This window comes from Sorex araneus, chromosome 6 (genome assembly GCF_027595985.1).
Source record: "Sorex araneus isolate mSorAra2 chromosome 6, mSorAra2.pri, whole genome shotgun sequence".
Lineage (NCBI taxonomy): Eukaryota > Metazoa > Chordata > Mammalia > Eulipotyphla > Soricidae > Sorex > Sorex araneus.
In genome coordinates, this window is record NC_073307.1 from 97,125,587 (window position 1) to 97,151,120 (window position 25,534).

The 25,534-nt window shown below is 57.4% G+C and overlaps 2 protein-coding genes across 2 annotated transcripts in view; one reads left to right on the forward strand and one right to left on the reverse strand.

Annotated features, from left to right (window-relative positions):
- The first annotated feature begins 2,903 nt into the window (after positions 1 to 2,903).
- The window catches only part of XRCC6 (X-ray repair cross complementing 6), a 42,379-nt gene continuing 19,748 nt past the window's right edge, over positions 2,904 to 25,534 (forward strand). The window contains exon 1 of the mRNA XM_055141499.1: positions 2,904 to 3,073. The gene's annotated coding sequence lies outside the window, so the exon portion shown is untranslated. The remainder of the gene's footprint in view (positions 3,074 to 25,534) is intronic.
- Positions 6,819 to 25,513, reverse strand: DESI1 (desumoylating isopeptidase 1). The gene is made up of 6 exons (XM_004610545.2): positions 25,212 to 25,513; positions 14,444 to 14,465; positions 13,154 to 13,223; positions 11,248 to 11,357; positions 10,413 to 10,535; positions 6,819 to 8,550 (listed from the first exon to the last, which is right to left on the reverse strand). Exons 1-6 carry the CDS (start codon positions 25,297 to 25,299, stop codon positions 8,457 to 8,459), a joined length of 507 nt encoding a protein of 168 aa, XP_004610602.1. The 5' UTR covers positions 25,300 to 25,513; the 3' UTR covers positions 6,819 to 8,456.

Sequence of the window (25,534 nt, forward strand, 5' to 3'; positions counted from 1 at the left end):
TGGCCCAAAGGACTGCAGTGCATGCTTTGCACGTAGGAGCCCTGGCTTCTGTCCCTACCACTGGAAGCTCCGTGGGAGCATCCCTTCAGCACTGAGCTGGGAGTAGCCCCTTATCATCACTGGGTGTGGTCCCCCAAACAATCAAAACCAAAATTAATCCCCCAGGGGCTGGAGTGATAGCATAGCGGGGAGGGCGTTTGCCCTGCACACGGCCAACCCCAGGTTCGTTTCCCAGCATCCCATATAGTCCCCCCCAGCACTGCCAGGAGTAATTCCTGAGTGCAGAGCCAGGAGTAACCCCGGTGCATCGCTGGGTGTGACCCAAAAAGAAAAAAAATAACCTAAGTGTGAAGAAATGAATCATCCCAGGGTCATTATCTAGGAACTAGACCTCAGGTGCGGATGCTGGATACCAGAGTCTGGCAGTTAAAGATTCCTGTGAAAGATTGGGGGAACCTGATTTAATTTAAAAACTGCAGTCATGGATGTGGCTGCAGAGATGTACAGTCAGTTAGGCACTTGTATTGCATGCGGCTGGCCTGGATTTGATCCCTGGGTACCACATATGGTGCCCTGAGCCCTATCAGGAGTGAGCCCTGAGCACAGAACCAGGAAGAAGCCCTGAGCATTGCTGCGTGTGGCCCCCAAACAAATAAAATCAAAATGCAGTCAAGGGGGGTTGGAGCAATAGCACAGTGGGTAGAGCATTTGCCTTGCGCGGCCAACCCGGGTTTGATTCCCAGCATCCCATATGGTCCCCCACAGCATCACCAGGAGTAATTCCTGAGTGCATGAGCCAGGAGTAACCTGAGCTGGGTGTGACCTAAAATTTTTTTAAAAATGCAGTCAAGGTGGGGCCGGAGCGATAGCACAGCGGGTAGGGCGTTTGCCTTGCACGCGGCTGACCCGGGTTCGATCCCCGGCATCCCATATGGTCCCCCAAGCACTGCCAGAAGTAATTCCTGAGTGCAAAGCCAGGAGTAACCCCTGAGCATCGCTGGGTGTGACCCAAAAAGCAAAAAAAAAAAAAAAATGCAGTCAAGGACTGTAGAGCTAGTACTAAGTCAAGGCGCTTGTCTTCCCTGTGGCTGCAGATGCATGGTTTGACTCCTTGTGCACATTTGGTACATGTGTTCCTGACGGCCCCCTGATGGTTCCTGATGTGTCCCTGGGGTTGGAAATGCCCCCTCTGGAGGGAAAAAGAGGCCCCCAGACCCCTCTATTCACTCAGCAACATGTTGACCCTGGCCTGCCCACATCCAGGACCTGGGAGATGGGCTTCAGGGAAAGAGATGCGAGTTCACACGTGATTCCCTGAGCATGAGCCAAACACACAATAAAGGAGCCTTAAAACCGAAGAATGAGGAGACATAGCTCGAAACCAGATGTGGAAGCCTCATGTGTCATAGACTCTATTGTCATTGACTCCAGTGTGTGCTGTGCAGTGGGGAAATGCGCCAGGGATTGGGGTTGGCATTGAGAACCCATTCAATAATATAATAATAAAATAATAAAATATCCTGAAATGTGACTGGGTTGGTACAAATCTGGGCTGTGCCTGAGAGCCTGGCCAAAGCAAACAAAACATGTAGTCTTTGGCTTCAGAGCTCAGGAATGAGGAATTATAGCTTAAGATCGGATTTGGGAGCTTTATAAGCCGCGTTCCTGTTTGCCAGGTGTGCCAGGCAGCTACTGGGCTCGGTGGCTACCAAAGCCTCGTGTTTGGGGTCTTTGAGTCCCTTGAGTTTATGCATTTTTAGACAGGTGGAAGATTTCTTTCTTTTTTTTTTTTTTTTTGCTTTTTGGGTCACACCTGGTGATGCACAGGGGCTACTCCTGGCTCTGCACTCAGGAATCACCCCTGGCGGTGCTCAGGGGACCATATGGGATTCTGGGATTTGAACCCGGGTTGGCCGAGTGCAAGGCAAACGCCCTACCTGTTATGCTATCACTCCAGCCCCCGACAGGTGGAAGATTTCTTATATAAAAAAAAAAAAAAACAAGTGGAGAGGCCGGAGCTATAGTACAGCAGGGAGGGCATTTGTTTCGCATTGATCTCCGGCATCCCATTGGTCCTCTGAGCACTGTCAGGAGTAGTTTCTGAGTGAGAGCCAGGAGAAGCCCCTGAGCATCGGGAAGTGTGGCCCAAAAAAGCCAAAAAGCCCCTCTCTCAAAAAAAACTGGAAATGACTAGGTGCCATAAGCCCATTAATGAGCCATATTGGACCCTGGGGCAGAGGAACCGTCTGTCTGCCGTCTGTCTGTCTTTCCAGAGTCCCTCCTTCAACCCACAGCAGGCAGGAAATAAGGGCTGTGTCCTTCATGTGCAAGGCAGAGGCCACACAAGCGTTTCCCTGGGAGGGGACAGGACTCCTCCCCTGACTTCCTGCTCCGTCCAGCTCTGGTCCCTGAGAAGTGGGGTGTGGGGGTGCCCCCTCCCGCGGCCCAGCTGGCACAGGGCCTGAGGACGATGCTGGATGGTCCAGATCAACCTCCTGGTACTCAGGGGTCCCCAGGAACTGTGGCTGCCCGGATCCGGAAGCGGATGGGACGGGACAGTGCCCTGTCCCCTGTGGATAGGCCCACCTTTCACAGACAGAAATCCCCGGGCATCAGTAACGGGGGCACTGGTGACCCCCTCTCCTCCCTGCCATCTTTATGCCTTGACGCGTTCTTGGCACACCTTGCTCTCGGATGAGGCCGTGGGCCCCCGAGAGGGCCCTTGAGTTGCCTGAGACACAGCTCCCAGGGGGGCAGGCCGGGCAGCCCTCGTGGCCACCAGTGTGTCCCTTTAAGAGGGAGCCTCACCCCTGGCAACGGCGCTCAGCTGGGCCCCGGTGGCCCTGGGGAGGGCCAGGAGCGGTACTTGGGGAACAGACTGGTCAGAAGGAGAGCGGGGCGCCGAGGAGAGGCAGGCCCCATGCTAGGGGCACCTGAGACGCCAGCCTGGCAGGATCCTGCCCAGGAGTGAAGATTCTGGACTCTCCTGGAGCACCCCCGGGCAGCCATGCTTGGTGTGGCCAGCGGACCGCCTGCCTTGGCTGCTTCCTTCCTCCTCCCTGCAGCCCCTGAGGTGAGTCCCCTTGCTCCTGGCTGCAGGGGCGCGTTCCCGGGACGTCCCCATTGTCAGGACTCGGCTCCCTTCCCTTCCCTTCCCTTGAAGCCCACCTCCTGCGCCCTGGCTGTTGGCAGGCCAGTGTCCATGCCGGGTCTGGGGACCTCTGCGCCCTTCGGAGGGTGGCAGTTCGGACCCCGAGGACGCTGCAGTTGGGGTGCCACCAGTGCTTGTCTTGTTTTGTTCTTGCTTGGGGTCACGCCCGGTGCTGCTGAGGGCTGACTCCTGGCTCTGTGTTCAGGGTTCAGTCCCGGGGGTTGTGGGGTGACCAAAGGCGCTGCTGGGAAGCAAACTTGGACCAGCCGTGTGCTATGCAATTGCCTTCCCTGCTGTCCTCCCCCCCGCCCCCGGCCCCTCCCCAGCCTGCCACCCCGGCCAGGTCCCTCGCCGGCTCCCCTGGGCTGTCGGGAAGAGAAGGGGGCGAGGAGGGAGGTCCTCCGAGGTCTCTGATCAGAATCCTGGGTGTGGCTGTCATTTCTTCGCCAAGCGCATGGGTCCGATGGCCTCGGGTGGAGGGGCTGGACAGGGCCGGGCTGTTCCCAGGTTGGCCAGTCCCTGGGCCACAGCGCTGGTGTGTCACGGGACAGGGCACAGGAAATGGGGTCTCCCGACATTGGGGTCTGGGATGTCTGTGAACCTGGGCTCAACTGTGATGGGACAGAGCCTGGCCAAGCAGTGGGGTCCTGGCAGGAGGGGCCTCCAGGCAACCAAACTCGTTTTCTTTTTTGGCTGGGCGGCCACACCTGGCTGTGCTCAGGGCTCACTCCTGGTGGTGCTGGGGATGGAATCCAAGTCAGCCGTGCGCACGGCAGCGCCGTCACCCCTGTGCTCTCTCCAGCCCTCACTCATCGTTTTCATGCCAAGATGAAGAAACTGAGGCCCAGAGAGGGGAAGGGCTTGGCCGAGGTTTCTGGGGCAAGGGTGCTTCCGGGTTGGGCTGGTTGCAGACCACAGCTTGACCGGGTCCGCCTCTCCACCTCCGCCCTCCCCAGGACTGGTGGAGCCTGCCGTGTGCCAGCCCCTGCCCCTGCTGGGAGGTAGGAAAGGCTGGTGTTCTACTTTGCCACATACCTACTCCTGGCTCTGCGCTTAGGGATTGCGTCTGGTGGTTCCCCGGGGGACCCTAAGAGATGCTGGGGAATGAACCTGATTTGGCTGTGAGCCAGGAAAGTGCCCGACCCGCTGTACCCTTGCATGGGCCCTTGCCCTTGCATGGGCCTGGTGGGGTTCCTCAGGTTCAGTGAGAAGGAATCCAGGGTAAACTGAGGCCCGGGTCGAAACCACCTGCAGACAGGTAGGTTGAACTTGTGGTCCTTTTGTGCGGTTTTTTTTTTTTTTGCTTTTTGGGTCACACCTGGCGATGCACAGAGGTTACTCCTGGCTCATGCCCTCCTGGCAGTGCTCAGGGGACCATATGGGATGCTGGGAATTGAACCCAGGTCAGCCACATGCAAAGCAAATGCCCTACCTGCTGTGCTATAGCTCCAGCCCCGGGCGTGGTCCTTCTGGACAGTCAGAGGAGAGCCTGGAGAACTGTGAGGGCAAGTAGCTCAGCTGGCATGGGGAAAAGGGTGGAGGGGTGAGTACATGCCTCGCCCAGAGGCCAACCCTAGCCCTGCACCACCAGATGCAGCCCTGGTGGCCCCAGCACCGCTGGGTAGGGCTCATAAGGAAAGAACTTGTTGTTTGTGCAATATTGGCGGTGCGTGTGGGGGGGCGTGAAGGGAGGCCGGGGTACCTCAGGCAAATGGACTTCGGTGCCGGGCTGGGAAGTTGAGTCCACAGTGCCACCTGGTGGCCGTGTCTCCCACTGCAGCACGGAACCACCAGATTCAGAACCGGCAAGAGATCTCAGAGCCAGAACCAGGCCCAGCATCAGCTCCTTTGCCTCCTTCCAAAGCAGGCAGGTCCTGATGAGAAGGGCTCACTCCCAGTGATGTGCCTCACCCTTGTCTAGCTGGGGACAGGCGTGGGCCGGCCATCAGCCTGTGGGGACATCTGCTTCGGGTCAGCCCTCTGTGACCGGCAGCTGCCGCCTACCGAAGGCTCCCCTGGGGAGCTGTGCCCGTTATTTTCTCTCGAGCTGTCTTCTTTTTTGTTTATTTTGCTTTTTTTGGTCACACCCAGTGATGCTCAGGGGTTGCTCCTGGCTCTGCACTCAGGAATGACTCCTGGCGGTGCTTTGGGGACCCTATGGGATGCTGGGGATCGAACCCGGGTCAGCTTCATGCAAGGCAAACGCCCTCCCCCATGCCTTCTTAGTTTGGAAGCACAGGGAGCCTCCCCAGCGATTCAATACAAGGGCCGGAGGACTCGGTGGGGCCACTCGTGGCGGGGCTGGGCCACGCTCTGGGACTGTGTGGCGCCTGAGCGCTGTGCTCTTCTCTCGGCCCTAGGGCTCCGGTTTCTCTGACTCAGTCTGTCCAGGCCTTGCCTGCGAGCCCCCAACCCGCACACTTGGAACCACAGAGGTGCCAGAGAGAACTTCTGGGGAGGGAGGGATTCTGCCCCTTCCCTTTTTTTTTTTTTTCCTTTTTGGGTCACACCTGGCGATGCACAGGGGTTACTCCTGGCTCTGCACTCAGGAGTTACTCCTGGCGGTGCTCAGGGGACCACATGGAATGCTGGGAATCAAACCCGGGTTAACCGAGTGCAAGGCAAATGCCCTCCCCGTTGTACTCCAGCCCCGCCCCTCGCCTTTGTGCCCTCATGGGGGACTGTGCCTTGCCTTCTCCCTTCCCGTTTTGGTCGCCATGACTGGGTGTCCCCCCCTCATGCTCAGCCGTGGTGAGTGAGGGGGAGTGACAGTCGTTCACACGCCTCCAGTGCCGCGTGTGGTGGTGGGGTCTCGGCCTTGAGTTCTGCCCACAGCGGCCCTGGCGACGGAGCTGCTCCCGTCGGACCCCCAGGCCGCACAGCTGCTGGCACAGCCCCGCGCTTCACTCTTGCACGCAGGGGCTGCTCTTCCCTGTGTCTCTCAGGGACCCCCCAGCATCAGCTCTGTGCTCCTCCCCGCCTGGCCCTGAGCTGTGCTGACAAGCCCCCTCTGCCCCTTCTGAGCCACCCTGAGGCCCAGGCAGCCTTTGAATACGGCCTTAGGGTTCACTTGAGGTGAGTTTTGTTTTTTTGCCATATCTGGCGATACTCAGGGGTTACTCCTGGCTCTACCCTCGGGAATTACTCCTGACAGTGCTTATGGGAACTGATGGGGGTGCTTAGGGGAACTAATAGGATGCCGGGGATTGAACGCGGTACTCTCTCTCTCCAGCCCCAGGATTAGTTGGAGTTTGGTTTCTGTTCTAGGAACCGGGTTTGTCTCCCCGGCCAGTGGGGCGAGTTCTTGGGTGGTGAGAATGTGGCCGCCCGCTGCTGTCTGTGAACCGTCTCCCTTCTGCAGATGCTGCAGCCGTGCTGGGCTATCAGGCCTGGAGATGGTCAGGAGAAGTGGACACCCGTTAGGGAATACGTGTCTGATGGAGTGTCCTGCTGCGGGGAACAAACCCTGGCTTTGGAGCGGGCTGCACAGTGGGGCAGGAGTTTTCCCCCCTTGACAACAGTGGGGACAGACTTTCCCCCCAGTCCTCATGACTTCTTCGCCATAAGCAGACTCGCCGCCGGGTTAGGCTCAGTTGGGGGAGGGGGCGAGTCCGAGAAGCCACTTTGTATTGAAGCCAGACGTGCAAACACCACACAGGTGCCCAAACACAGGCAGAAATGAGTTTATTGCATTAGAAAAAACACCAAAGCAAACCAGCAACCCCCTCTGCGCTCGACACAGTAGCTAGCTCGACTCCCGGGGCAGAAAGGCGTTTCCAAGGTACAAGCGCTGTTTCTGGGAACGGCGGGCCTCCGTGGGGGCGTCTGCAGCGTGACGCACACTCGGCTCACTCCCTGCCCGCCTGCTCGGGCTCAACGCGGGGCCAGGCAGCCGGGGGCGTTCTCCCCGGGCGCTGGGATGCGGGGCTAGAAGGATGGGCCGGGGTGCCCTCCCCTGGAGATCTGGGAAGAGGCTCACTGACAAACACACCACTCACGTGCTCTGGGTCAGAGCCCTGCTTTGGGGGTGCTGCCTGCTGGCCACGGGCCCAGGGGAGCCACGTCCAGCACAGCCCCCGCCCCAGTCTCTCCTCCCCCGCAACACTGGCAAACTGGAGGGTCTGCGGAGGGACTCAAGGGCTCGATGGCATGGTCTCCAACCTTCCGAGTTCCAAAATGTCATTTGGCATCACCACGGGCTGTCTGGGAACAATCATAGGCTAAGGCAGAATGACAAGTGCTCCGGCCGGGCCCCCAGAGGCACCTCGAGCAAAGGCCTCTGCTGCAGCCGGCACAGCTCAGAGCCTGCCCCCTCCTCACTCCCCCCGGTCGTGGAGGGGGGTGGGGTCAGCTGAAAGCCTGGCCGGGTAAAAAACTTCCAGACTGTTCCGTTTTAGTTTGGGGGCTGCACCCAGCAGTGCTCGGGGACCGTGGCAGAGATCTGATGGGGGTAGAGAGCAATCGGGACGGCCTTGTCCCATCTCCAGCCCCAGACTGTTCTCGGCCCCGCAGTCCCTGGAGGAAGCACTTTAGGGAGAGGCCCCCACAGCCCCGCCATGCGTCAAAGCAGCAGAGGGAACACTCTCAGAAATGACACGAGGTTCCCGGCCATCCCGATTCCGCGTTTTCTTGTCATCTCAGGAGCATCACCCCGGAGCAGGGCGTCCCTGCCTGAGCACAATGACGGGAGTGGGGCCGGGGGCCCAGTTCCCAGCTGTGACCGGGCTAGGCCGGCCGTGCCAGTCGGCGGGAGCAGACTCGAGGCACCGGAGCGGGCGTCGGAGGGTTGGCAACGGGTCTGGGCGGGAGGAGGAATGGCTTTATCCTGTCTCTTCGGGCCCGACTCTCCTGGGACGCCGAAGCAGGCCTGGCCCGGTGGCGTGTGGGGTCAGAAGGGAGAGCCGAAGCTCTCAGGCTGGGCCAAGCTATCCCGGGTCCCATGTCCTCTGCTTCCGTGAATGCTGGAGGAACTGCTTCCCGGTCGTGGGTGTCGTCAGACTCACCTGGGCCCCTCTGCTCCGCCCAACCGCCTCCCTGTCTCCGGAGCGGAGGATGCTCAGGAAGCAGCGTCAGAAGTGAACGCACAGACAAGACAGCCTTAATAAATTAGTATAATGCTATTGGGGGTGGGGGGGCACCGCGTGCTGCCTCGGCAGCGGCCTGACGGGCTCGCCCTCCTGGGAACGTTAGAAAGCCGCCCCCTGATGGCTAGCTCTGATGTAAAATTATAAAATAGAAATCTGATAGGGTTTGTTCTGTTTAAAAAGGAAAAGCCCTGGAGAGGCAGGCGGTCCCCGCAGTCCCGTCAGCTCTGACCGTTGGGCCGGCCCATGGTGCTCGCCCCGGGAGGCTGGATCTGGACGGAGTCCAGGAATGGCCGCAGGGCCTGTCCGAAGGGCCTGTGGAGAGAACCGACGAGGGATGGGGTGGGCCCAGGGGGGCTCAGGGTGTAGTAATCTTCCCCCCTACCCCCGAGCTAAGCCTGTTGGGACCGACTAAGCGAGCTCCCTGTCCGCCAGCTCTCTGGTCCTTCCTTCCTTTTAAAACAAGTGTTTTTGGCTGCACCCTGGGGTTGACTCCTTGCTCTGTGCTCAGAGATCACTTTTGGTAGGCTCAGGGGACCCTGTTGAGGATGGAACCCAGGCTGGGTGTGCAAGGCCAGCGCCCTCCCCACTGCCCTCTCACTCAGGCCCCAGAAGCCACACAAGAGAGAACCGACGAGGGATGGGGTGGGCCCGGGGGGGCTCAGGGTGTAGTAATCTTCCCCCCTACCCCCGCATGGGTGCCGTCCCCTCACTTAGTGCCCTTGCCCCGTCCATGTCGATTTTCTGAGACGGGGTCCCTACGTGGACACTCTGCGTCCCGACCGCCCCGTCTCCCCATCTTAAACCTGTTGCCGCTGGCTCCTGGTCAGCTGGGCTTCTTTACGGAGGGGGGGGGGGCTGCAGGGTCTGGGGCCCGGCTACTCCCCGAGGAGCTTGGGGACCAGGTGGTGCTGGGAATAGAAGCAAGCTTGGCCTTAGGCCCTGGCCCCCTGGCAGCAGTCTTTACTGATATTTTTGGGTCTGGGGCCACACTCTGATGCTCGGGGTTACTCCTGGCGGTGCTTGTGTGTGTGTGTGTGTGTGTGTGAGGGGCTTATGGGATTCCAGGGATGGAACCCAGGTAAGCCGCGTGCAAAGCAAATGCCCTACGCACAGTGCTACTGCTCTGCCCTTTTAAGCCACCACTCGCCCACTTGCTCTTTCCTTTGGTTTGGGGCCACATGTGGTGGTGCTCAGGGGTCCACACCAGGGTCAGCAGCATGCGAGGCGAGCTCCCTGTCCGCCAGCTCTCTGGTCCTTCCTTCCTTTTAAAACAAGTGTTTTTGGCTGCACCCTGGGGTTGACTCCTTGCTCTGTGCTCAGAGATCACTTTTGGTAGGCTCAGGGGACCCTGCTGAGGATGGAACCCAGGCTGGGTGTGCAAGGCCAGCGCCCTCCCCACTGCCCTCTCGCTCAGGCCCCAGAAGCCACTTTCTAAGGTTCACAGGACACTGATCGTGGAGTGAGCCCACGGCATGGCCCGGCCGCTGCCACCCTGGGCAGCGGGCCCCAGGCTCGAAGGGAATGCAGGGCTCCTCCGTGTGAACAGATGAGACCAGGAGCATCTCCCCTGATTCAAGCAAGCCCAGGGAGGCCAGCTGACGTATGCAAACAGTGCAGACACTGAGCCATGGGGGACGGCTCGGGGCCACGGCCGAGGTCCTTCCGTGATGCTGTGGGACTTTCCGCGCACCCGGGGCTCCTTCCCCGTAAGGCTGTCCTGTGAGCCCGAGCCCAGCACCCCTTGCTGGGAACGCTGCACAGGGCCCGTGTCAGGAGAAACCGGGTCGGAGGCAGCCTGTGGTCAGGAGCTGGGAGGCGAGGCGGCCTGACTTTTGGCTGACAAGGCTGGGAGGAGAAGCATGTCCCAGGGAGGGTGGACTCTCCTCCAGGGCTACTGCTCTGACCTCCTTTCTCCTTAGTCCGAAACTGCTTTCAAATGGGCACTGCTGAGCGGCACAATTCCTGGGCAGCTGGCAGAGATGACCGGGGAGGGGGGTCCAGTATCAGTCCTGAACCAGCGTCCAGTGGACGTAAGCTGGGCAGGTGCACTTCGAGCTGGTGCAACGGTCCCCATCAGGGAAGGGAAGGCACCCGGCGAGAGCCTGTTGGGACCAGGCCCCTGCTCGGATCCCGGGGTTCAAAGGGCGCAGGAGAGGCAGGGAGAGGCCACTTACGTGGACAGAACTTCAGAGGGAAGGTCAGTGATGTAGGAAGGGATCTTCCGCCCGGTCAGGAACTGGGCCACTTCATTGCTGAAGGTGTTACAGTTGTGTTCAAAGAGGTTGTAGGCCTCCCCTCTGTCGGGGCGAGAGAGGTGGCAGGGCTGAGAGGGCGGCAGGCGGCATGGCCACTGTGAAGGCTGGTGTCACAGCCGCCCGGCACGGCGAGAGCCCACTCCCCCAGCACCTCCTCCGAAGCCAAACCAGGTCAGCTCAGGGCTGACCGATGAGACATGCGGCTCCTCGACAGTCCCGGGCCTTTGCAGCCACCCCAGCGTGGGCTCCAGGGCTGGAGCGACACTTATTTTTTTTTTCTTTAAGATAAAATCTGTTCTGGCTGGGGTAAAGCCCCAGCCCCCTACCAGGCCTTCCAGTGTGAGGACAAAGCTGGTGAGTGGAGCTCTGCCCAACAGCGCGGCAGACTTAAATTCTGCAATTTATCTTGGGGGACACTCCCCCCCCCAACATGGGGCAGTGCTCGAGGGGATCATTCCTGGTGATACGGAGGAACCACATGGGGCACCAGGGATCAAACCAGGGTCAGCCGTGTCCGAGGCAAGCGCCCTGCCCTCTGTCCTATCGCTCCGGCCCCGGCAGCCGCTGACTTTAGGCAGGAGGAGCCGGGATGGGGTGTCGGCCCGGGAGTGAGCCCTCGCTCTGGGGGCCGAGTCCTGATCTCTCTGCGCCGGGTGTGGGTGCCCGGGGGGCTGTGTCCAGCGGCTGGCCTCCAGGGCCTGTTTTCTAGTGGGGGAGACAGACACGATGAACCGCCAACCCTGTCTCCACTCACCGGAACAGAGACTCCCCCAGTGAGGACAGGTACTCCAAAAAGATTTCTTCGGTGACTTCTGTGCTCCCCACATCAACCACAGAGTCGGGGGGCCCAAGCAATGTCCCTCCCTAAAAGAGCCAACCCAAAGAAAGTCATTAGATCACCAACCCCGCTGGCCTTGGGCAGGCGACTCCCCCGGAAGGCCGCGGACGCGCGCGGGCAGAGCCGGTCCCGAGCCTGGAGACTGGATATGTGGACGGCATCAGCCAGCGTCCACTCAGGCAGCCAGAAAAAGAAGAGAGAAACCCCAGACCCTGAGCCTCTGTCCCCAGGGACACCTAGAAGTGGCTCCCACCAGGCAGGGCGCTTCATGTCCATGGCAGTTGGTGTGGGGACACCATGGCTAGGCCGTGGCCACGGGGAAGGAGAAGGGCGGGAGAAAGCTGGCCGGCTGGCGCACGCATCCATGGCCTGGTTATTTCTTCCACCTGGGAGGCTACGCTAAGGCCAGGAGAGGATGCCTGGGGAGGAAGACCCGGGCCTGCAGCCGCATGAGCCAGGGTTGCCCGCTCTCCCCCGCCTACCCTGGCCCATGCTTGAAAATCACCATCTGAGCCGGCCATGGAGGACGCAGCGGCTCACCGGGGAGAACAGATCTGGGAACGGGCTGGGAGTCAGGGAGAACGTTCCAGAGCGGAGCTCCCTGCCACAAAGGTCACTGACTCTCCCAATTGCTCTAGAGCACCAAATGCTGGCGCGGGGCCAGGCAGGGGGCCGCCTACAAGCAGGGTGGTGACAGCCGTTGGAGGGACCATCTCCGACTTGTAAGACACCCAACGGTCACTCTTCAGGCCTCTGGGACTTGCCCCCAGACAGGCAGGTGCTGAGAACGTCCCCTGTGCTGGCCTTGCGCCTGGGAAGAGGCACTCGACTCTTGCCCTCAGGGAGCGCCCAGGGCAGGGGTCAGGCTGACCCACCAGTGGTGACAAAAGTCTTGCTGGAAAAGGACAGAATGCTCTCAGGACGTGGGATGGGGAAATCTGCCCGAGGAGGTGACAGTGGGCTCAGCCACCTGCAGCCCTGACCCGGGGGTCGCTGAGACCAGGGAGCGTCCAAGGCTGAGAGGGGCTCAACCCAAGACCAGGCCAGACCAGGCCTGGGGAGCCACGCGGGGCTTTCGGGGTTCCCCTCCAAGGACGGGTGGGCCCTGGGCTTTGGCAGGGGAATGCCACGAACGGGGTCTCGTTCTGAAACACGCACTTTTCCTCCTGTGGAGAGGCGGCTGAGGGGAACACGCAGGCAGGTGCTTGCTCCCAGCCCGACAGGACGGCGGCCTGGACTTGGGTGCAAGCTCTCAAGAAGGGGTGACGGGAGACAGATCGGGTCAGGGGTGTGGGCATGCGGCAGGGGCACTGGCTTTGGCGGGGGGAGGGGTATCAAGGAGAGGAAATTGGGCAAGTCTCCCCATGAACGTGGCGCGGAGGGAGCCTCGTTTGCCTTTTGCCTGCCGGGCCCCGCTCAGGTCAGGCCTGAGATGTGCCCCGTGTCTTCCTGGCTATGGGCCCCGGGCCCCCTTCAGCTCCCGGCGCCCTGCCACTCCCTTTACCTTGACTGACTTGGCACCTGGGAGCAGGGCAAGAAGCTGAGTGGGTGGTGCCCTGGAGCAGGATGCTGTCCTCGCTTACGGGAACCCTTCCGGGGGGGGGGGGCGGGGGCGGGACCCGGGACCGCGGCTCCCATCCCCGCACTATGGCAACGTGGCACCAGGGGACAGCGCCCGGCTTGCCCTGTGGCAGGGCGGCAGACAAGAGGGAACCTGGCGGGCGTGTGTGTCCGGGAGGGTTTCCTGAGACGAGCCCTAGGTGCTTCCGAGGCACGGGCCCGGGACGCCAGGGCGCAGGTCAGGGGGTGGGGAGACACTCACCGGGGGACAGCTGGAGATCCCGCCACTGCCGAAGAAGAATTCATCCTTGTGCACGACTATGGAGGTGTGCCTGCAAAGCGGAGGGGTGTCAGCCGGCGCGCGGGGCTGCAGTCAGGCCACTGCCCCCAGGGCCCGGTGCTCTGGTCTCAGAGAGCCAAGCAAAGGCCAGAGGAAGACCAGGCCTGGAGGGGCAGGAGCGATAGCACAGTGGGGAGGGCGTTTGCCTTGCACGCGGCCAACCCGGGTTCGATCCCCGGCATCTCATAGGGTCCCCCGAGCACCACTAGGAGAGATTCCTGAGTATAGAGCTAGGAGTAACCCTTGGGCATCGCTGGCTGTGACCCAAAAAGCAAAAAGACAACAACAACAACTTCTCTTCTCTGGAGAGAAGAGGTTCTCAGCTGGGACGATACCGGGCTGGGGAGTTTCGGGGGGGCTGCCTGTGCGTTGTAGATGTTCTGCAGCACCCTGGGCGCTGACTCTCTAGTGGCCCGCAGCTGCACCCGGCAGTGGTGGCAATCAAACATCTGTGGGGGCTTGTGGCCACCACGGAGCAGAGAGGCACGTCGGGGCCAGAGGTTCACCCTGACACTGAAAATCAGTTACGGAAATAACGCTCTGCGAGGCATGCTGACGTCCCAGAGACAGCAGCGTTGGCCTGGACCCCGCGGAGGGAGCCCCCAGAGCACGGAAGTGAGCACCTGCATCAGGGAAAGGTGCTCACGGTGGCAGCCCAACACGGCACAGGGGCGTTCTGGGCTGCCCGAGGTTTGCTCAGGGCCCGGCAGGGCTGAGGACCCCCGGCAGGTGTGTTTGAGACAGTGTGGGCTGTGGCGGGAGTGGCCAGGGCACCATCCGCCTCTCTTCGGGGCTGGGTTTCTCAAATATATATTTTTTTCTTTTTGGGTCACGCCCAGTAATGCTCAGGGGTTCCTCCTGGCTCTGCACTCAGGAATTACTCCTGGCGGTGCTTGGGGGACCCATATGGGAATGCTGGGTGTTTGAACCCGAGCCAGTTGTGTGTAAGGCAAACACCCTATCCGCTGTGCTATCGCTCCAGCCCCTGGGTTTCTCAACTGCAGCAGAAAATTCCATGGATCCGGGAAGCTTGCAAGGGCACCCCAGCCCCCCGACCAGATGTCAGAGACATTGACAAACGCCCTCCTGGGGACAGGAGTTAACATGGACCTGGTGGAGAGCTTGAAGCTTTCTGACAGAGCCAGATTTCGAGCAACTGGCTGAACCCTGGGAGCTGAGGGTCACCCTCCGGAAGGGGATCCAGTGACTTACCAGATGCCTTCCAGCTGTTTCCCTGCGGAGAGAAGAAGAGATTTAGCTGCTTGAGAGGAAACTAAATGGCATCGCAGCCCGAGTCCACCCCAGACATCACTCAAGCCCGGAGCAGCCCCCGACTCTAGCCCTCGCGGGTGGGCTTTCCAGGCGGGCAACTTGGCCAGTAAGGTCATTAGTTCGGGTCACGGGTATGTTGTCTGAAGTTGAAAACTGGTCAGATTTCTGCATCAGAATGCAAGATAACGAGCAGGCTAGGGCACTCGCCTTGCATGCAGCCAACCTGAGTTACACTCTCGGCACCCCATGTGGCACCCTCAGCCCTCCCAGGAGTGACTCCTGAGTGTAGACACAGGAGTAAGGCCCGGAGCAGACTGAGTCTGATTCTCTTTCCCCCCAAAAGAATCCAAGATAACAATACTGGTACGGGCTGGGGAGAGAGCTCAAAGGTGTTTTGCATGTGAGAGGCCCAGGTTTGACCCCTGGTCCTGACTCTGCATGGTCCCAAAACACACCTCCAGGACCTCCAGGTCCCTAAAACTAAAGAAAAAAAGACAAAAAATAACAAAAGCACTGGTAGAGATATATCCCCCCCTTTTTTTTACCTTTTGGGTCACACCTAGTGATGCACAGGGGTTACTCCTGGCTCTGCACTCAGGAATTACTCCTGGCAGGGCGCAGGGGCCATATGGGATGCTGGGAATTGAACCCGGGTTGGCCGCATGCAAGGCAAACTCCCTCCCCGCTGTGCTATCGCTCCAGCCCCAAGATATACCCCTTTCATGTTATTTTCCCTCTTTGGAGTCATTTTAACTTTTCCCTTTAAATTTGTCTGGGGCAGAGTGGGAGTGATAGTACAGCAGGTAGGGCGCTTGCCTTGCACGCGGCTGACCCAGGTTCAATCCCCAGCATCCCATATGGTCCCCTGTGCACCGCAGAAGGGTAATTCCTGAGTGCAGAACCAGGAGGAACCGCTGAGCATCGCTGTGTGGGGCCCCAAAACAAACAAATTTGTCTGGGGCTTGGGGAATGGGCACGAAGGGCTGCAGCACAGAGCCCTGTGTCTGACCCCCAGAACCGCCACGGTCCCCCAAAATGTACGGTTGGGAGTGGCCCCTGAGCACCACACCGATCGTCATCATGTATACCCCCTGCCCCCAAATCATTAAATTTGTCTTATCTGTAGCTACGAGAGTGGCGGGGCCCGAGAGGGGGCTGGGGAGAGCGCAAGGGGGTGGAGCACGTGCCCTGCACGCAGAGGCCTGGGGTTGATCGCTGGCGCCCATGTCCCCTCTATCCCCAGCAGCACTGGGAGTGACCTGCTTTGCTGTTCACTGAGCAAAGCGAGGAGAAATCCTCTCAACTTTGCAAGTCCGTCGCTCAGTACCCGCGCCTCTGGGGGCCAGAAGTGGTCGCAGGTGTGGCAACTTGAGGGCGAGTGGCTCACTCCCAGCCTGTATGGGGCGAGGCCCAGCAGGAGACACAGGAAAACCGGGCCGGGGTGCTGGGACAGCGGGGAGGGTTGCGTCAACCTGCATTCAATCCCCAGCACCCCATACGACCCCCGAGTTCCTAAGGGCAGTGAGCCCTGAGCACTGCTGGCTGTGCCCCGCCCCCCCCCCCCCCCCCCCGCCAAATAAAACAAAAAAAAAACCCGAAACAATGTCGACAGGCTCTCCAGGTAGAAATCAGATGTCCTAGATGATAAAGAACTGGTTTCATGAGCTGCAATCCCGCCATTATCAAGCAGGGTGGGGGCACAGCTGTGAAACTCGCTGAGGTGTGTGGCGGAGGGGCCAGGGCACATGGTGCCAGGGTTCCAGGCCAGGCTGAAGAGGCACCTGGGCCCCAGGACAAGGCCCTAGACATGGTGGGTGTGAGGGGGTGACGAAGGCTAGGAGGAAGTCGAGGCTGGAGGCGCTCAGGGCTTCCTCCAGGCTCTGTGCTCAGCAGGGCACCTGGGCCTGGGGGCCCGCATGGGGGGTGGGTCTGAGTGGGCTTGGCTCTGGCAAGGCAAGCATTCGGCCCCGTCTTCTCTCTCCTGCTCCTCACCGGTATCATGCGTTTATTCAGTTTTTCACTTTTGCTCTTTGGGTGTCAGACCCCGGGGTGCCAGGGGCTAACCCCAGATCAGGGGTGGTGCCCGACAGGGGTCGTTCTTGGCAGTGGGGACCATGCCGTGCCAAGGAACTGAACCCAGGCTCCCACATGCAACACCTGTGCTTTCTCCCTTGAGCCTCTCTTAGGCCCAAGGTATAATTGTTTTGTTTTGTTCTGTTTTGAGGCCATACCTGGTGATGCTCAGGGTTTACTCCTCGTTCTGTGCTCAGGGATCAGGGATCATTCCTGGCAGGGCTCAGGGGACCATATGGAGTGCCAGGACTCAAACCCAGGTCAGCCATGAGCAAAGCAAGTGCCCTACCCACTGGACTATTTCTCTGATCCCAAAGAAACAAGGTTTGGGCCACATCGTGTCAGCAGTACTCAAGGCTTACTCCTGACCCTGTGCTCAGAGGACCACATGTGGTATCGGGTATCAGATGAGGGCCAGCTGTATGCCAGGCAAGCACCGTGCCCCTGTCCTATCACTTTGAGCCCTCCTCCCTGACACAGAATCTTATTTTTTAGTGTTTAGGCCACACCTGGCAGTGCTCAGGGTTTGTTTTTTTTTCCTTTTTGGGTCATACCCAGCGATGCACAGGGGTTACTCCTGGCTCTGCACTCAGGAATCACCCCTGGCAGTGCTGGGGGACCCTATGGGATGCTGGGAATTGAACCCGGGTCGGCCGCGTGCAAGGCAAACGCCCTGTCTGCTGTGCTACTGCTCCAGCCCGGTGCTCAGGGTTTAATCCTGTATCTGTATTCAGGCATCACTCCCGGCGGGCTCAGAATGGATGCCAGGCCCTGAACCTCAGTTGGCTACATGCAAGGAAGGTGCCCTATTTGCTGTCTATTTGCTCTGGCCCTGCCGGATACAGAACTTTAAAGGTGACTACAGCATAGAGCCACGGTTCCACACCTATCTGCCCCCTTTCAACAACAACAACAACAATAACAACAACAAAATTACTTAGCAACCTTCTGGAAATGGACCTTTCTGAAGAGAACAAACAGAAAGCACCGCCCAGTTGCAGGGTTAGGAAAGACTAACCTGGCCTGAGGACTATGGTCTGGAAGCTCATAGGACCCCCGGGTCATTCCATGCCCCCCGGGGGGTGGTATCACCCTCGCTGCTAAAGGGGTGATATGAAGAAAGCAGAAGAGGCGGGTGGGGTTGCAACACATGTCACTTGCGCTCACTTCACTGTGACAGTTTACACATTGCTGAATGTTACTTCTCAGGTTTGCCCGTGACTTCCTAGGGGAGGAAGGCGAGGAGTCGGCCTGCGCTCCGCCCAGGGCGCGAGTTACTCCACGCTTCACCTTGGAAGGGAGCACGTCACTCCTAGGAGAACTGAGAGACTCGGAGCAAGATGTCTTGACCCTCTGTCAACTGCTAGCCCCCATTTCCCTATGCACCTACATTCATTCCTCTTGGAGCTGGAGCGACAGTATAGTGGGAGGGTGTTTGCTTTGCACACAGCCGACCCAGGTTCAATTCCCCGGCATCCCATATGCTCCCCCGAATACCGCCAGAAATAATTTCTGAGTGCAGAGCCAGGAGTAACTCCCGAGCATCGCTGGGCGTGACCCCAAAAGCCAAATAAATAAATAGAATGAAAAATAAAGTAAATTCACAACTCTTCACTTCCTCAGTTGAACTAACCCCACGGCCAGTACCAAACAGGTACTGGGGCAGATCTAGAACATTTCGCCACGGGCCAGCAGTTTCGACTCACTGTCCTGTTCTGTTAAAAATAATACATAATAATGGTGTCGGAGCGATAGTACAGTGGGCAGGGCACTTGCCTTGCATGCAGCCGACCCGGATTCCATCCCCAGCTTCCCACATGGCTCCCCCGAGCCTGCCAGGAAGTGGTTCCTGAGTGCAGAGCCAGGAGTAAGTCCTGAGCACCTCTGGGTGTGGCCTGAAAACAAAGCAACAGTATCTACTTCATAAGATTTCCAAGATTACAAGTCCCAGGCCACAAGCAGGCCACAAGCCATACTTTCTGTTCCTGGATCTTGTCTGTATTGATCACTAAAGTGATCACTTGAAGGTCACATTAGATTTCTTCCTACTACAATAAGGTCCGCTAAGGATCTCTCGTCTGGCCAGAGAGATGGCAGAGGGGTGAAGAAACTTGCTTTACATTGCGGCCCACTCTGGTTTCATCCCTGACATCACACACAGTACCCCCAGCACTGCCAGGGGTCACTCCTGAGCAGAGAATCAGAAATAGCCCCAATCACCCGCAAACATTTTTACTGCATCACTCACAGAGTGCTCATGGGAACTGTAGAGTCAGACCCCTTCAGCTATTCATTGATCCATTTATGTGGTCATTTCTGAAACACTTGGAACTAGGGACTTTTAAAATGAACAAATGGGGGCTGGAGAAATAGTGCAGCGGGTAGGGCAATTGCCTTGCACATGGCAGATGCAGATCGCTGATTCAGTCCTTGGAACCATATATGCTTCCCTGAGCACGACAGGAGTGATCCCTGAGCACAGAGCCAAGAGTAAGCGCCGAGCACAGCTGGGCAAGGCCTCCTACCCCCAAAAAAGTTGTTAACATTTTACAAAGGAGAAACAAAAACTCAGTTTGTCCAGTGCACACATCAGAAATAGTCTGCCGGGGATGTGCTTGCTCTGCAGTGTGGGCTGAAGTGTGCAGTGGCTGTCCTGGAGCTGGAAAGGGCCCGGGGCCAGGACTTTGCGTCCCTGGGTGACAGGCTTGAGTGCCCTCCTCATTACGCGATCATGCGGGTGTTTATTAGTCAGGCCTGTGTGTGTGTGTGTGTGTGTGTGTGAGAGAGAGAGAGAGAGAGAGAGAGAGAGAGAGAGACGCAGACAATAAGTGAAGATAACAGAAAGATGAATGCTAAAGAGTCCTGGGTGTTACCAGCATAGATGGGAGACACGACCTCGGTGTGGGAGAGTGAAGGCGGAAGCAGGAAGGGTCGCTTCTGCTGAGACCTCAGGGATGACGTGAGGCAGGCCACATGGGAGGGAACATGTCCCTGGCTCAAGGCAGAGCTCCAGAGAAGTCTGCTGAGTAAAGGTTTCATCCCATTTGGGGTACGGCAGCCACTCTCTACTGGGCGCTTTGTGAGAATGAAGCTCTAAGTGCCACTGCACCCCCAAGGTACGTCTTGGGAGGGCTGAGAAAACAATCCCTCAGCTTGCAACCCCCTCTGAGCAACTTGGCGGAGAAAGCCTCGGGTGCTGGCCTCGGTCTGTGGAGAGGCGGAGAAGCCGGAGCGGGAATGCCAGGGGTTCTTCAGCCGCATTCGTTCTCCCTTTGCCATCAAGAAATGGCATGACTGGGGGCCAGAGCGATAGCACAGCGGGTAGGGCGTTTGCCTTGCACGCAGCCGACCCGGGTTCGATCCCCGGCATCCCATATGGTCCCCCAAGCACTGCCAGGAGCAATTCCTGAATGTAAAGCCAGGAGTAACCCCTGAGCATCGCTGGGTGTCACCCAAAAAGAAAAAAAAAAAGAAATGGCATGACTGCTGAACTCAGTAGATGGATATAAATCAGTTCACACAATGAACAATAAAAATTGGAAACAAAGCACAATAGATGGCTTGAAGCGCGCGCACACACACAAATACCCTCCGATTCAACAAATTTCACTTAATCCTTAAGCTGGAAGCTTAAGTTTCAGTCATTCTGATAATTAGTATTTTCCGAGCACAGCTCTGATTGGCCGCTGGGACTATGCAGAGGCATGAGCCGATTCATTCTCTCAGGAGCCCTGGGATGTCACAGAAGTGTCCCCATCCCACCCCCCACTGCCTCCCCGCCCATCTTGTCAAGGACTGAAACAACTACTTCCTTACTCATTTGAGCTTTTGACCATAATGCCTTTTAAACTGCCATCTAATGCTGCAGGTATTTTTTTTTTTTCGGGGTTGGGGGGGTGGCTGTCACACCCGAGGATGCTCAGGGGTTACTCCTTATTCTGCACCACTCAGGAATGACTCCTGGCAGTGCTCAGAGGACCATATGGATGCCAGAAATCGAACCCGGGTCAGCCAAGTGCAAGGCAAACGCCCTACCCGCTGTGCTATCACTCCAGCCCTTCACTAGACCATTGAGCACAATCTAGAATGTTCACGGCTTTCTGAGAAGCAAAAGGAATATGGTTACAGATGTAGTTATAGCTCATATTCCCACATCTAGAGCTTGGGTGAGAATGACTTCAAAAGAGCCGTGTAAAGGACAATAAATGTGGCCTCTGAACAGACCAGGCACTGCAAACTTGGGATCAGGAAGCAATCACTGTCAAGCCCTCAATCACGATCACAATGAACAAAACCTCCGAATTTACCTCTATGTACTTTCACCCAGAAAGAGGTCAAGAAATTTAAAGAGCAGCAAAATTATTAAGAGGAAATGAAGGACAATTATAAGAGCTAATTATGTCTGACAAGTGATGAGTATGAAAAAAAGGTGCCAGCAGGCTCGATTAGATAGCTAAGGCTAATTGGGGGACTTTTCACGGTGACTGAAGGACGGTAAAACACGAATACTTTTCAAGGGAAGCAGTTCTAAGAGGCTGACACTGCAGAGAGGTCACGCTGTCGCAGGGATGACGGGCAGCGGGCTCTCCCCAGAGCTAGACAGCGTGCCAAAACGAGAAACTGGCAGAAGTGATGAGGAAGAGGGACTTGCAAATTTCATGAGAAAATGAAGGATCAAATATTTACAGATCATGGTTTATTTCTTTTTTTAAGGAGGTTGTTGGGCCACACCTGGTGATGCTCAGGGCTCACTCCTGGTTCTGTGCTCAGAGGAACTCTGGTGGGCTTGGGGGACCACACATGATAGCAGGGGTAGAACTGAGGAGGTGGGTTGCATAAGAGACAGGCACCTTATCCCTGGTACTATCTCTCCAGCAATACATCTAAGGATTATGAAGAGCAGGAACAGTGAAAATGCTTTTTCTCCTCTGAACTTGAACTACATGGCCAAAGGTACCGTGTGAACTCCAACAAGGTGCCTGTTGTATATGTTACAAGGAAGCACATTACACAGCAGAGCTGAGAGCGGAATTAGTGAGCACAGAAGCCAGCCTGTGTTTATTTATTTATTTACTTATTTTTTTGCTTTTTGGGTCACACCCGGCGATGCACAGGGGTTATTCCTGGCTCTGCACTCAGGAATTACCCCTGGCAGTGCTCAGGGAACCATATGGGATGCTGGGAATCGAACCCGGGTCGGCCGAGTGCAAGGCAAATGCCCTACCTGCTGTGCTATCACTTCAGCCCCCCAGCCTGTGTTTAGAACCCAGTTCTGCCACTTTGCAGCTGGGAGGTGGGGGGTGTATTTCCTAACACTGCACCTCTGGTTCTGCAGCTGCAATACAGAGGTGAGTGATAGCAGGACCGAGCTCACGCAGATGTGGTAAGGGTCACAACACACGCAAACATGCAGAAAACAAAGGGCCTGGCATATGGCAAGCTCTCGACATGCTGCTAGAATCCATCATAAAATCCAGGAAATAAATCACTTTTGTAAAGGTTCAACTCTATGTCACTGACACTGTCACTGTCATCCCGTTGCTTATTGATTTGCTCGAGCGGGCACCAGTAACATCTCCATTATGAGACTTGTTGTTACTGTGTTTGGCATATCGGATACACCACGGGTAGCTTGCCAGGCTCTGCTGTGCGAGTGAGACACTCTCAGTAGCTTGCTGGGCTCTCTGTAGGGGTGGAAAATCAATGAAGTGATTACTCGGTGAAAGACAAACCCAATGTGAAGTTAATGCTATCCGAACAGGATGAAACAATGTTCATTTTCTGTAAGCTTTTTCTCTTTTATTTATATTTGGTTTTTTGGTCACAACCAGGGCTATTCAGGGATTATTCCTGGCTCTGTGCTCAGGGGTCACTCCTGGTGGGCTCAGGGGATCATACAGAATGCTGGGGAATGAACCCAGGTTGGCCGCATGCAAGGCAAATGCCTTACCGTTTGTACTATTGCTCCGGCCCTTGAGAACTCTTCCATATATATATTTTTAAGTATCAAACACTTTCCACCACTGTCCAAATGCTCATCTCTTTCTCCCTCCCCAATGCATCCACTATTTTACCAGCAGGCATAAAAAGCATTATGAAGGACTGAAGAGACAGCACAGCCAGTGCTTGCCTTGAGTGCAACCAACTTGGGTTTGTTCCTTGGCGCCCCATAGGGTCCCCCAAGCACTACTAGGAGTGATCCCTGAGTGCAGAGCAAGGAGTAAGCCCCGAGTACCGTCAGGTGTGGACCCTTCACTGCTTCTCAAAAGAAAAAAAAAGAAACCATACCGAAATACCACTGCAATTGGCCAAAGATAGATCAAATTGAGGCCTTCTAAGATCAATTAAGCAAGGAGGTGGGACTGGAGAGATAGTACAGGGAGTAAGGTGTTTGCCTTGTATGTGGCTGACCTGGGTTTGATCTCTGTAACTGCATGTGGTCCCCTAAGTACTGCCAGGAGTGATCCCTGAGCACAGAGCCAGGCGGAAGCCCTGAACACTGCCAGTGTGCCCTTCCCCCAAATTATTATTACCGTTGAAGTAACATGGTTTACAATAATGTTCATTTTTCTGCTTCTGGTGTATAAATGTTATCCCAATTAAAAAAAATTCCAGAATAGCAGAGAACATCCTGGTTCGTATCATTTTCAGTTAAGCTTAACACATGGGCTGGCACGTGGTAGGCACTCAATAAGCACCTGCCAATCATCAGGCAATGTTCTTTACAACCCCTCTCAGCTAAAAGCAATGACTACTAAATAACAACAACAACGAACTCAGTGTCAAGGGGAAGCTTTTTATTTATGGCTCCGGAAATATCTAAGCAACATCTCACTGATGAAAAATGGCTTCATTCCAAAGAAGTTTAGTTAGAATTTGACTGATCTAATCTATCAGTGACTAGCTGTTTCCTCAGTGACTTTGTAAGTTTTACTTTCGGATTTGCCTCCCTCCTTCTAACAATGGCTGATGAAGCCCAACTTCTGTCTCATAATGGACCGGCTACATGAGAACGGTCTGTTTATTAAAAGTACAGATATGGGAATCAAAAAATGTCAATGGTTCTTAGCTAATAGGTGTGCAGCAGGGCTGTAGCACCTGTCAACTGGGGCAGGGAGGTGGCTCACGGGGCTGGAGCACAGGCCTGGCATGCACAAGGTCTGGAGTTCATTCTCTGGCACCACGTGTCCCCGTGCTGGGTGTTGCCCTGGTGGCCTGAGCGCCATCCCTGAGCACTGCTGGGGAGGGCTGCCCGAAAGACCTGTAGAATCCATATACAGAAAACTTTATTTTAAATATATATATATGTCTCACAATTCGAAAGGTCCTCCTGCCCGTCACCCCCTTCCACTCCTCTGCCCTTACCATAAATTACGACCATGGCCCAATTTCCCAGGTATTCTTGCAAATAATTCTTTGCCGAAGCACAGAATGAACATATATACACTATCTTAAAACACACTGGCATATTTAAAGAACCGTTCTAACTTGGGGCTTTCCCATTTAGCAAGAGACAGAGGAAATGAAGGGCTCTGCATTTTCTTTTTTTTAAATTGAATTAAAAATTTTTCGTTTTGGGCTCTGCATTTTCAATAAGTGTCCAAAGTGATTCTCATGCGAAGCCAACCCCCTCGCCCAACCAGGCTTAAGGGATAACAGCTCACTATACTATCCGGGGGCACATGGATCTACCCAGGACTTTGCAAAGATGTCCTCAAAAGTGGCTTTGCTTACTAAGACATTCGTTATTCAACTGTGTTTCCCTTGAAAGCAGGAAAAACTAGCCCTTCCAATGGCTGTTGCCAGACGCCTTCGATTTCCAATCCCGGGCATCCTTTCCCGCCCCAGCATTACCTGAAACCACCCCCCTGCCAATCCCCCGGCCACACAAGGCATTTGGCTGCTTGGGTTCTACCCAGGTCGTGCGTCAACGCTGAGCTACGACTGGATTTTTCTCTCCTGGCAGCTAAGCTGTTTAACGGGGGCCACAAACTCCCTTCCTAATCCCCCCGCCCCCAGACACGGCCGCATCCCCCCACCCCCACCCCCCACCCCGGAGCTGCCTTCTAGCCATCTGGGCCAAGGCGAGTCACTTCCAAACTGTTGAGCAGCCCGGCCCGCTTTGTCAGGCAGGTCCCACTAAGCGACTTCTGGAGTCGGGGGGTGCCAGGACCCCACGTTCCCCGCTCGGGCACAGGGGGTGGCCGGCCCGCAGCGCTGCCGCCCCCCCAGCCGCCGACACCGCAGTTGGCTTGGGCCGCAAGGCTGTCCGCGGGCCACCCGAGCGTGTCCTCCGCAGTGTCCCTCTCGCCACGAGGGGCACCGCGCGGCCAGGCGCGGACGACGGGGCACGGGGTGGCGTGCGGGGGGGGCTCCCTAAGTGGGGTGGGGGTACCGCCGGGGTGCCCCATGCCCGGTGCGGAAGGCGCTCGCAAGGGCAAGGTCACGGCCGAGCCCCCCAGCAGCAGGCGGGCGTGCCTGCCCTCATCCCTCCTCCCGGGATTCAGGCGGGGAGACTTTGGGGGGGGACTGCAGGGGGCGCCCGGGCCCAAACCCGCTCTCCTCCGAAGTCGGGGCCCCGCGTCTCCCCCGGGGCCCTGCGCCGCCCACTCCCGCCCGGCCCCGGCCCCCTCACCCAGCATGATGGGGCTGAGGCGCCGGGCCAGGCCCTTGGACAGGTCGTACACGTAGAGCTTCACCGGATAGCGATTCGGCGGCTCCATCAGGACCCGTGGCGGCGGCGGCCACGAAGTCCCTCAGGCACCCGGCAGCGGCGGGGACCTTCCCGGACCCGACGCGGGTCGGGAGAGGCGGGAGTGGGGCGGGGGGGGGGGCACTGATGCCCAGCGCTGCTCGCGCCCCCTCAGCCGCCACCGGCAACGACTAGTGTGAGGTGACAGAGCAGGACCCGGCAGCGGGCGCGCGGAAGAGGGCGGGGGCGGGGCCGCGCTCGCGCGC

Bases quoted from the DNA above. Each gene is read 5' to 3' on its own strand.
- DESI1 (XM_004610545.2), bottom strand. From the start codon at position 25,299: ATGGAGCCGCCGAATCGCTATCCGGTGAAGCTCTACGTGTACGACCTG. The intron at 10,536-11,247 runs GTGAGTGGAGAC...TCGCCCCGACAG, and splicing joins CTGGGGGAGTCTCTGTTCCG to AGGGGAGGCCTACAACCTCT. The intron at 8,551-10,412 runs GTAAGTGGCCTC...TTCTCTCCACAG, and splicing joins CCCTCTGAAGTTCTGTCCAC to GCCCTTCGGACAGGCCCTGC.